The sequence below is a fragment of the Pseudonaja textilis genome, chromosome 2 (genome assembly GCF_049901715.1).
Source record: "Pseudonaja textilis isolate UNSWEBS1 chromosome 2, rPseTex1.2, whole genome shotgun sequence".
NCBI classification, from domain to species: Eukaryota; Metazoa; Chordata; class Lepidosauria; order Squamata; family Elapidae; genus Pseudonaja; species Pseudonaja textilis.
The window spans coordinates 228,317,517-228,329,830 of record NC_141991.1 but is presented as its reverse complement, the minus strand read 5'-3'; the positions used below and the strand labels follow the sequence as shown (position 1 = coordinate 228,329,830).

The window sequence follows — 12,314 nt, the reverse complement described above, 5'->3', positions numbered from 1 at the left end:
ATACCACCATTGGTGCAACCCCAGACAGAATGATGGTAAACAACTGGATTCTGAGGTCACTTGCATCCACCATCTTGCCTGGGTTCCACTGAAACCTGTGGTTGCCCATCCAGAACCATATAGCCTCCAGCCATTGAGAAAGGGCAGCCACAACATCGCTTGGATCACCAGGAACGGAGATGTAAAGCTGAGTATCTTCTCAGTCCACGGTGTTGGATGATCTCACATAGAATTTTTAACTTTATGCACATTGTTTGAAAAGTTGTTTTAACTTTATAAAATCGGTATGTCATTTTTCTCTGATAAGGAAACTCATTTTTTCTTATTTTCTCAACTACATCTGACTAGGTCAGTGGACTAGGTCAAGAATCTACAAACGGAAGAACCATAAGGAACTCCAAAACAGCATGGTTGAAAGGCATTTGGGAGGCAAGATATAAGTCAGGAGCTTTTAACAATAATCATGATTATATTTTTAATATATTTTCAGCCCCTTATTCAGGTTTAAATTTTTACTTGGCTGCCAAAGGATGGATTTGGGCAAATGGCAGTCTTTCACTGAAAGTAACCCAAAAGATATAAATCACCTGGGCAAGGATAGCTATAAACATAAAACAAATTTAAGGTCATGTGTCTGCTGCTTGAAACTGGGAATTCAATAGAATTGTTTTCGGTAATATAAAGTAGCAAAAATAAAAATAAAAAAAACCTATATTTTTTCTCAGTACTAGTTTTTTCAGTCAAGGGAACCACATCCTGTTTTGTGAGCCTGAACATTTAAAAAAGAAAAGCATAGAGTTAATATTTCTTGGTATTATATTTTTTTAATGGAAAGGGTAAGCAGTTTTTTTAAAAAAAAACATTTTTGGGGAGGTTGCATGATTCATCAGGCTGGTAACAGGGAAAACTATGATTTCACCTAGGAATTATTTCTGGCATTATATCTGTCAGGTTTTATTTAAGAGAAGCTTAAAGTTTTCTCATTGCTAGTAACTTTTAAATATCCTAGATGGCTAGTAACTTTTAAATATCCTAGATGGAAAATATATATATATATATATATATATATATATATATATATATATATATATATATATATATATATATATATATATATATATATATATATTTCAGACATCTGCTTAATTATAATACATTAAAAATAGAGATTATCTGATCTAAACATTCTTTTTAAATTGGAAATCAACTTACATGATTTTTCAATATATGGCCAGAAGAATGAGATTGGTATAGGCAAGACCGGAAAAGTAACTAAATGCTTGCATAAATAGTGTCAGCTTTCTGAGCAGGGTGAATAAAAATTGATTAAAAATAAATAAAATAATTGGATTTTTTAAAATTTAAATTGGACTTTTTTATTTTTATCAAATTTATTTTAATAACATGCTTTTGGAGTAAAAATCTATCTAAAGATACTTTTCTATTTAAGATATGTTAATAATTTAGTTTGTTCAGCACGAAATGGAACTTAATTATGCAGCATGAGGCAATATTTACATTTTTGAATCCCAGCTCTGCAAGCTGAGATAACACGCACTGCATTGATGCATTCACACAATTTGACAGTAACCATGAGATAAATCATAAAACAAAGTTCAGGACTATTCCTTTATCCCATTGTTTTGCAAATCTATGTACACTACAAACTCTATGATAGTTTGAAGAGAAATGCATCTGTACCATCAAGCTCTTAAGTGTGAGGAGGAAGGGCAAGCAGTAAAAATGAAAGTGAAACCTAAGCAGCTTATAAAAATACTGTATTCTTTGCACAATAAAATGCACTTTCCCACCCCTAAAGTGGGCGGAAATTTCAATGCATTTTATAGAGCAAATGTTGCCGAAGCCCCACCCACCAGCCAGTCCCCACCCTTCGGCCACTGCCTCCCAGCAATTTGCCTCCTTGCAGCAAACAGCCTGATTTAACACGAGCAGCTGATTGGCGGTTGGATCGGCCTCCCGGAATACCACCAATCAGCTGTTCCAGGCTGTGGGGATCGCTGCCACCTATAACTGCCTCCACAGACCCCATTTTTGGCCTGTTCTAGTCAGCGGGGATCACCACTGCCAAGCAGTGGTAGGCGGCAGCACCTGGAATAGGCCAAAAATGGGATGTGCGGTGGCTGAAAATGGGGCATGCGGAGGCCGAAAATGGGGTGCGTGGAAGCGGCGATTCCCTTTTATTTCCTGCCAGCTGCTTTAAATTTTACAAAAACCTGGCCTGATACTGAGGGTGTTAATGAACACAATGTAATCTTTCATTCTCTTCTGCACAGCGAATACTTCAAGTTACAACCCGGGTTGGAAATCGGGACAAGGTTAAATGAACTGCCTCAAGTAACGACCAGCTATCCCTGCTCTCCACCGTGCATTCGTTAAATAAATGCACAGGTTGTTAAATGGAGGTCAGGGATTGGGAAGATCGCGGCAGGCCTAGCGCAGGAACAAAGCGACCCGTTTACAATCTCTCAAGGTGTCCCACCCTTCCTGCAGGCCATCATAGCTGTCCATCTGACTGCTTAGGGCTGGTTTCCCAAAGCCAGGCATGAGGCAGGAGAGTTTTGCAGTCACTCAAAGGCCAGCTGATTGCTGCAAAAAGTTCAGAAAGCAGCCACCGTTTCTTCAGAAAATTGTGGGGGCACTGAAAACCGTGGCTGCTTCTAGGAGGCGTGGGATGGTGGGAAGAGAAGCAGGGGTGCTGCAGCATCTCCATGGTCTCTTATAAGGCCAATGACCAGGGGGACACTGCAGCTGTCATAACTTTGAAACATGGTCATATATGGTTTTGGGATGTTGGTCGTAACTTGGAACCATTGATAAGTGGCCTGTTATTTCTTGAGGACTACCTGTATAAAGATCTACAAATAGCAGTTAATTATGTTTTTTCAGTTAATAATTTTGGATGTACTGTTTTTAGAATTTGGAAAAAAATCATTCTAAAATCGTTCTAAAGGGAGCTGAAATTTTGAAAATTCGCCTTAAAAGTGCGAAAAGATAAGGGCATAAAATAATACGTTTATTACAAAATTAATGAAAATATATTCTGAATATATTTTTCTTCAGTTAATCCAATTTTTTCAGCCTTAGCATTGAATACAATTTAATTTGGGAAGAAAAATACTTTTGTTACTTATACCCAGAAAGCATACTCTTGGTGGATTTATATGATCCCTATTTTTTTATTTCATGATAATCCAACTATTATAAAATTAGCAATATTTCAGTTATTATTTTTCTTTTTTGGCTTAGTTGTTCTGTTGTATGTAGAAGTCAGAACGTTGCTATACACTGGAATAATAGTATAGTCTATGTCTGTAATGGTGAACCTATGGCTTGTGTGCACCTCTCTGGGCATACGAGCCATCACCCCAGCTCAGCTCTGCTGTGCATGTGTGCGTGCACCTCCCACCGGCCAGCTGGTCTTTGAGTTTATGCCATGCATTCACGTGGGGAGGAGGTGGAGAAGAAAGAAGAACCAAAGAGATTTCATATTTTGTTTTGGTATCTGTGTATATGTACTTCACTTAGTCTTGAATATCGCAGTTGCTGGAATTACTTTGTTATAGCTTCTACCTTGAACAACGACAATAGCGACATAATACTATTCAGAAGTTATTGGCGTCTTATAAACTTGCCTGATTCGTTCCTATCTGCTTTAACCACTGCACTTTGTTCTCTAAAGACCTACCTAATTCAGCATTTTCTGTAATGCAATGATCAACTTGACGTCCTCAGAAATTTACAATTTCTGCAGAAGGTAATAAACCTTCCACTGCTTCAACTTGTATTTACGCCATCCCGCCTGTCATTTACCATGCTTGTCATTGAGGGTACAATAAAAAGCCATCAATGTTATACATTGACATTTCATATAAGGAATGAAGCTTGTAAACAGCACTGGTAGAATCACTGTGCAAGTGTAGATGCATTATAATCTCAATCCTGGTAAAAGAACGGCCAAGGGTCTGTTAACTAGCGAAGGTGTGAGGAAAAGATTTCAGATTCAAACTCTAAGCACTGAAAACTTGATTTCACTATTCTGCACCCTAACATTTTGTTCATATATGGCTTCCATTTGTCTGCCATTAACTACCCATTATTGTGAAATCTATTAGCTTAGGTAATAGCTAATGTAATTCCTGAATATGAATAAAGTTTCTGAAGGTAAGATATTTATGTCTTGAATTCTGACAACCTATTTCTCCATGAATTAGTCTTATTGCCCTTTAAAAATATCTAAATTGGGATTCATCTTTAAATCTAGTGCAGGGCTGTCTACAAGGTTTAAAGAAATGCTTCCTCTTCTATCTGAAGATTCCCACATTTAATATTCCTTTAACATTGTTAGAGAGGAAGAAAAACTTTTCATACGGTTCAGGATTTTGCGCTCCATCATTATACTCTCTTTTTTGACTATTTTTTTTTTAATGTCCTTGGTTTTATAAAGTTGCTGTTGCAGCTTCAGTGATTTTGATGACCTTTTTTGCATCTTTTTCAGTTCTGTAGTATTGTAAGAGGGAAGGTAATAGGACAAATTAAACTTGCGGTGAATGTGTTATATGTTTCATTTTCTAAACCTGTAGAATATTTTATTAAAAATGTAATGTTCAATTTAGAATGAAAAAAACTGATTCATTGTTTAGCTAGCAACACAGTTTCATTGAAGAGTACTTCAATAAGTTTTTCATATTGAAAATCGTGACTTTTGAATATACTGGCCTGATCATTCATAAATGTAAGAAAATGTATAACACTACAATATTTGTTCCTCTCTCCTCTTTTGCTTTTAACTGTCAGATTGTGCTGTATGTGTTTTCTGATGGGTTTTTACTTTGAGGGTGATTTCTCCAAAAAAATTTTTTAGCAGTGCAGTAGAATTGGTATAGTTTTTTTAAACCTGAGTTATGCTAGTGGGAATATTAGTGCTATAATGTAATGTGTAACAGACCCTGGAAATATAGAGGGATCATTCCAAAAGAGATAAAGGTAGTCCCCAGTTAATGACTGCAGTTGGGATTGGTTGCTAAATGATATGGCCATAAAACAAAAAATGAGATTTGCAATAGCAGTTCTGGCTCATGTGTTAAAGAAAGGACATTAAATGTGATGTCACATGACTGTGACCTGTCACTTTTGCCAGCTTTCCCACTGACTTTACTGGCAGTGAATGTCGTAAATAGCCAAACTGGGTGACCATATTGGGATCATGTGACTGAGGGGATGCTGTGACAGCTGCAACTTCAAGGAATGGCCGTCTCTTCATTCAGCATGTTGTAATGGTGAATGCTCACTAAATGAATGGTCCCAAAGCAAGAATTACATGTACTTCAGCCCAGACGTGGGAGAAGCATAAGAAAAGGAATTCAGAGCAATTCTATCTCCATTACACTGGATAGAAGTTGAGTGGGAGAATTTAACAGGCTTTTAAGGTTCTGCTACATTAACTTAAGGGACAATAAAAATCTTTCCAGAAATTTATGTGGCTTTTATTTTCAGACTAAGCCTGCCTAAAGGAGCCTGACACATGCTACTGCACATTAGAAGCGTAATTTGGCTGTAAGTCATTGCATTTGTAAGTTCAGACAACATGTGATTGGACTTCTTTTATGACTGTCATAAAGTGAGAAGCTAGTCATTAAGTTGAATTCTGAATGGACATTTTTTGCCAGAAACTGGTAGAAAACGTTGTAAACTGACAAAAAAATGTCATCGTGTGACCATAAACACCACAATTGGTTGCAAAAGTATGCCAGTTTCCAAATACCTGAAACACAATCACATGACTGTGTGTGTGTGTGTGTGTATGTGTATGTGTTATGTGTGTGGCAGCCATCACTCTGAGGAAGGAGCTTTTTAAAAGTACATCATAACTGAAAGTTCAACAACCAGTCATAAGTTGAGGACTACCTATATATTGGCCCCATGGCTGCAAAAAATGGATTTGATTTTATGGAATAATTGAATTCAACAATAATTGAACAATGTTTAGTATATAGCAGTGCTTCAAATGGAAAATAAATTAATTTTAGAATCGAAGTGCTTAGAAGGAGTGTCTGTGTTGACATGAAAGGAAAATGCTATTCATTTCATAGGCAAAAGGGCCAGGTGCCTTTTGCTGTAAAAGTGTTATAGAATCCCTCTATGCATTAAAATAAATAAAGAAAAGTGGGATGTCCTCTGCCCAAAGGCTTTTAAGCAACCCAGTGAGGCAGAGTAAATTATTTTTAAGTTCTATGTTCAGGAAGCAGATACAATTATCAGCTAATGGCCTTTGCCAGGAACATGAAGTTAGAGGGCTGGCTTGTGAGAAAGCGGTAGAAAAGCTGCCAGACACCACAATGCACTCCTGTCTTCCTGGGCCAAGTGGTGATTCCCCTCCCTTTTTAACTACAGGCAGAACAATTATTCTAATTACAGATCTCAATACACAATAGATAATATGTAAAACAAAGTTTTATATTCTATGGGGATCATCTTGAGTGGAAGGAGGTTCCCTTGGTGAATTTATATTGAAGTGTAAAGTTTTGTTAAAATAATGCTAAGTATAAAACAAATGGAGTCAACCTTTTTTTTAAAAAAAGCAGAAGGGAAATAGTTATGGGATACTCAATGCAATGAGTAAGCAGTGAATTTGAAAGCATTTTAAAAATAATAATGCAGAAGGATATGAAGGGCGTCAGGATGTATTTTGAGGGAAGATCCCTAAATAACTGTTCTGCAGTTGGTTGCAAGGGAAAAACAAAAGCCCTCACCTGTTGCCTACAAGCTTTGAATTTAGGAATTTAGTGTGCAACCTTACCTGTGTCTTATTACAGTACAAGTAGGTCTGATAGTGGTCAATAACGTTTACTTTCCACTGTCACTGTAAAACAAGTTGCAGTGTTCTCAGAACAACATTTTTATATAGATAGGTAAAGAAAGGTTCCCCTTGCACATACGTGCTACTTGTTTCTGGCTCTAAGGGATGGTACTCATCTCCGTTTCAAAGCCGAAGAGCCAGGGCTGTCCAAAGATGTCTCCGTGGTCATTGTGGCTGGCATGACTAAACGCCGAAGGCTCACGGAATGCTGTTACCTTCCCACCAAAGTGGTCCCTATTTTTCTACTTGCATTTTTACATGCTTTCAAACGGTTAGGTTGGCAGAAGCTGGGACAAGTAATGGGAGCTCACTCCATTACATGGTGCTAGGGATTCGAACTGTCGAACTGCCAACCTTTCTGATCGACAAGCTCAATGTCCTATCAACTGAGCCATGGCGTCCCCTTTATATGATACTAAATCCATAACATTTAATTTCGAATTTTTAAAAATGATGCTATCAGCAACTTTTGGAAACGTTCTGGGTTTTGATGGTATTTTTAATAGGCTATAAGAGTGTATTTCATGTAAAACCAGTTATATACAGTGCTGCTTAAAAATTTGTGAACTCCTTTGTATTTCAACATTTCTGCATAAACATTATCCTAAAACCAACCCCAATTTAACAAATGGGTCAAAAATGTTATAATTGTTCATTTATTGAGGAAAATGATTCTAAGCTAAATATTTTTGTGTGGCAAATGAATTTAAGATTCTAGGATTATCAGTTGATTTGACGGGGAAATTAAAATCATGTATCGCTAACATGATAATCGGATGTGAATGTACAAGGTTCTGCCTTATAAAAAAAGAATAGAATTTTGGTTATTCATCTTTAAAACCTCATCTTACAAACAGGGAATGTGGAAGTGTATCATAGCTCAAAGGATATTTTTGAGGTCCTCCAGGAAAAATTATTGATGTTCCCAAGTTGGGAAATGTTACAAAACAATTTCAAAAAACTTTGGACTCCATGAATAACTTTCAGGCTGATTGTATAAATCCCACCAATGAAAGGAACTGAAAGCTGCTCTTGCATTTTTATTTATGTATGAAATTTATATGGCCACCTATCTCACAAGAAGTGACTGAGTGGTGTATGGCAATTAGTAAAACACACACACAAACAATTATTAATAAAATGAAAGAGATATTATTAAAATATAAACCACTAGGTACAGGAGAGAATAAATTAAGCACAATGATGGAGCTATCTTTGAATATCACACCTCTTCTGGGATCCCAAGCCAAATGACATAACCAGATTTTAACAGACTTACAGAACATTAACAGGGACCTTTGTGAAAGAAAGTGTTCCAGAAGGTGGGCACCAAGGTAGAGAAAGCCCACTTTCTAGGACCTGCCAACTATAAGTCCCTAGCAGATGGGACTCAAAGAATGCCCTCTCTGTCAGATCTAATGGAGCTGGTAGATGTAATTGGGTAAAGGTAGCCCCTCAGATAATCTGATCCATGCCATGATGGGCTGAAAAGATTAAACTCACAACTTGAATTGGATGTGGAAGCAAACTGGCAACCAATGCATCTTGTGGAGCAAAGATATGACACATGTTGTTTTAGAAGCAGACGTAACTACCCACATTATTGCTTTCTGTATCAATTGAAGCTTCCACAAGTTCTTAAAGGCAGCCCCATGTAGTTCATATTATAGTAATTAGTCCAATCTGGAGGTGAATGATTGTGAACAGAGCCCCCCCAATATAGGAATGGGTGTAACTGAGCCACAACGTAAAGCTATGGAAAGCCCTTGGCGAATGTGTCCATGATGCCACCATTGGGAGAACACTAAACAGCAGTAGTTTGATTGCAAAGAGAAACATTATTGCCAATCTACGGTTTCCAGAAGTCCATATGGATAAGCCAGAAGGCTATTGAATTTTTTTTTTTGTGGATATTACCAATATAATTATTTTCCTTGAATTAAAAGCAATTTGTTTGGCAAAAGGTCAACTCTGCATAGTAGCATAAGAACTTTATATGGGAAATATTCCAATATCATGGTTTGGGCCTGCTGTGTTGTCTCAGGATAGTTTGCCATAATTGATGGAACTAATGATTCTGAATTGTACCAGCAAATTGTACTATTTAATGAAATATTATCTAGAACTGCTGTTTGAAGTTGGGAAGCAGCCCAAGTACTGAACTGAACTTTAGCTTCCTTTTTGTGAAACACCTTAACTTGGTAGCAAATGACTGTATTTTGGGTTTTTTATAGATTTTCTTCTATTGTACATATCCTAATGTCTTTTAAAATTGTTATTGCACTTTGATGCTTGATCTATATTCTATAGCTTATTTTTGTTAATATTTCTGAAAAGAGGAAGTATTAGCAAAAAAATAAATGGAAAATTGTAGAATATTGTATACAGTTATAGTTTTGACCAAAGTTATTGTTTCCCCTTTCACAGAATGTTGGTTTTGAAAGCTCAGGGAAGAAGCAACAGGGAGAAAATCATAATCCAGTGGTAAGCATGACTGCATGGATATCCCATTGAATTATTTAACAAGCAATAGTTTAGTTGGGCTTTTTTATTGAAATAAATAAATGAGAACAAAGCCCACTTTTTACTAGCACTGATGATGTAACCTAGTTTGATAATGAAACATCTGCATGAAAACAATCAAGTCAGAAAGCACTAAGAAACCCCACAGTTCAACCATGAGCTATAACTATTACGGTATTTTCTGTTGATCTTTTCAAAGCGTTGGCTATTTCCCCCAGTTTGGTGTCATCTGCAAATTTGACCAGTTCACCTTCTATAAGTTCTTAGTTTTTGTTCAAGTTAAAAAAAGATAGTTACATAAATGGCTTTCATATTTTTGGGGGAGGATTTATTAGTATAAAGAGGCTAATACTTCTGTTTAGAGATAATTTTATTCAAGAAGATGCATGAACATAACATTAAAAACTTTGTATGTGCTTTGAATTAAGTACGTAGTATCTTTAATTTATAAACAACTAATATCTGTAAATATGTGGCAATATTTTATGCAACTTCCTAGGCTTGTTACTATTTTTAGAGTACTTTGTTTCTCACAATAGTGCCTGAAAATGACAACAAAACGGAGCTTGTTTGTGCGATTGGTCCCGTGCCGTTGCTTGCGTGGAGAAGAAGAAACTGTGACTGCACTTGATTACTCACATTGCAGCCTGGAGCAGGTTCCTAAGGAAATTTTTACTTTTGAAAAGACATTGGAAGAACTCTATTTAGATGCTAATCAAATTGAAGAGCTTCCAAAGGTATGTTGCATTCTCATACTGCATTTCTTTATGTAAGTGAATAACAGTGAATCCTCACATACATGCTTTGTGTACAGAAGTAGGTAGAGTAAATTCTCCATGCTGCATCGAGAGCCCAGGATGGGTTGACTCCTTCCTATGATGTCATTTAGCTGAGTCTGTACTAAGATATAAAAGCCAGCCCCCGGGAGAGACCCCAGCTTTTGACTCAGCTCCTTTCAGTCAGTAGCTTTGTCTCTGAAAGCGTTCTGTTAGATAGCACTCACCAGCGATCTTCAGTACTTTTTTTTCCTCGCTTCAAGCAGCTCCCAGGGCAGCTGCTCTTCCAGGAGAGCAGGGCTCTCTTTCCGACAATGTTGGGAGCAGCGTTACAGAACTCTGTGCAGGCAAGCTGGGCAGCGTCTGTAGACCCCCCACGCCTGGGGTTTGGAGCGATCGTAAAAACGATCGGCAAACTGATAAGAGCACAAGCCAGTTGATTGTGTGGCTGGTTGCTGCGTTTTTTCCTTGCTGACTTCGCTTGGGGCTCTTCATAGCCTAAGTAGTGATTCTTTGATCTTGGAGCATGTTTCCTGTAGTCAGGGCCATCTTGGATTCAAACCTTCCACCCTGAGGTGAGCAGCCATTTTGTAAACCCGGGGCCATTTATACCCTAAGGGGCTTAATACAAAAATTTCTAAACAGCTTCTTTCCAACGCAAGCTTTTATTCTACAAATCGAGCAAGATAAGGCTCAGGCAGAGCTCCCCCTCCCCCAGTGGAACAGTCTCTTATGCCCAATAAGAGAAAAAGACATAGGCAACACACCCAATCAGTCCAGAGGGAGGTGGCTGCTAAAATCAAAGCAAAGGCTCTAGCCCCTAAAAAGGCAACTCAGGTTGAATTGAGGGCAGAGAAGCGCAGACATGCAGCTCTAGAGAGGCAGTTCAACAGAACTATTCAACAGAAGGGAGTGCAACTACAGCATGTTTCAGGTGATTCTTGTGGGCCCCAACCAAGCCCTCCCAGGGGAGGAGAAGTTATCTATGAGCCTTTCCATCCTCCATCCTGGTCTCCTGAGGCTCTTGCAGTACAATCAGATCCTCAGGATCTAAGCAGATCTGGGCCTTATTTCCAACAGGCTTCTGTGCCCTATGCTCCTCCCCTTCCCTCCAGGCCTCGAACTTGGGGAGCCCAGCCCCTCCCTTGATTCATCCGGTGAGGGTAAGACATATTTCTGAATTTATTTTGGGCTTTCAGAGACATCTTTCAGTCTGTCAGGTACCTTTGCCAAAACTTGGGATCTCTCCCGGGGGCTGGCTTTTATATCTTAGTACAGACTCAGCTAAATGACATCATAGGAAGGAGTCAACCCATCCTGGGCTCTCTCACAGCATAGATAGAAAGGGCGTTCAGGGTAACTTCTACCAACGTCCATTTTCTAGTAGTTTTATAATGTTTGTATGTCAGGAAAGGTTCTGTCCACATTCATGTTACCTTTGTTGAAATGAACCATAGTTGTTTACTTACTGATTATTGTTCTAGTATTGTGAGTGGCCAGCACAATAGATTTTGTGGAGCAGAAAACAGTTTGTAGTATTCTAGGCAATAGATTGTTTCCATTTTCAGAAGAATCAGTTTTAAAACTATTAGTAAATGACCCTCTTGAACATGGATTGTTGATAAGGTTTAGAATCCAAGCAATATGTTTTGCATACTCCTAGGTGAAGTATATTAGCACTGTTCTCTCCAGAGCTTCAGATAATTCCTTCCCAGTGGCTTTCTGTAGATGCTAAATAATAAAGTCAAAATAAAATGGTTTTATTGAATAGTGTTCTGTTTTTCAAACACAGCACAGTAGAATAGAACATAACCTTTGTAATATATTGATCTCAACCCCACCTTAGGAAGGAACAGTTCAGAAAACTTGTTAATGTGAAGAAAGTACCATCATTAAAACATTAAAGCAGATTATATGCTGACAGGCATGCATAGTGTCACTGGAGACTGTTGTTAATTTTCTACATGATATTTTCACCGCAATGACTAATAAAGCGAAGCATTTGCATATATGCACAAAAATACCCAGAAATAGCCTTTTGAGGCAGTCAAGCGGGCCTTCCAACAGTTTTCATGTTTTCACAAAAGGTGCTTCACTCAAACTGGCATCTTTTGTGAAGCACTCCTTTTTTAAAATAG

The 12,314-nt window shown here is 37.8% G+C and overlaps 1 protein-coding gene across 4 annotated transcripts in view; it reads left to right on the top strand.

Annotated features, from left to right (window-relative positions):
- The window catches only part of ERBIN (erbb2 interacting protein), an 88,668-nt gene that overhangs the window by 17,175 nt on the left and 59,179 nt on the right, over window positions 1–12,314 (top strand). For all 4 annotated transcript variants that reach the window (XM_087927227.1, XM_026717377.2, XM_026717369.2 and 1 more), the window contains exons 2-3: window positions 9,305–9,361; window positions 9,940–10,137. In XM_087927227.1, the coding sequence (XP_087783353.1) occupies window positions 9,949–10,137 (189 nt within the window). In that variant the 5' untranslated portion in view covers window positions 9,305–9,361; window positions 9,940–9,948. The remainder of the gene's footprint in view (window positions 1–9,304; window positions 9,362–9,939; window positions 10,138–12,314) is intronic.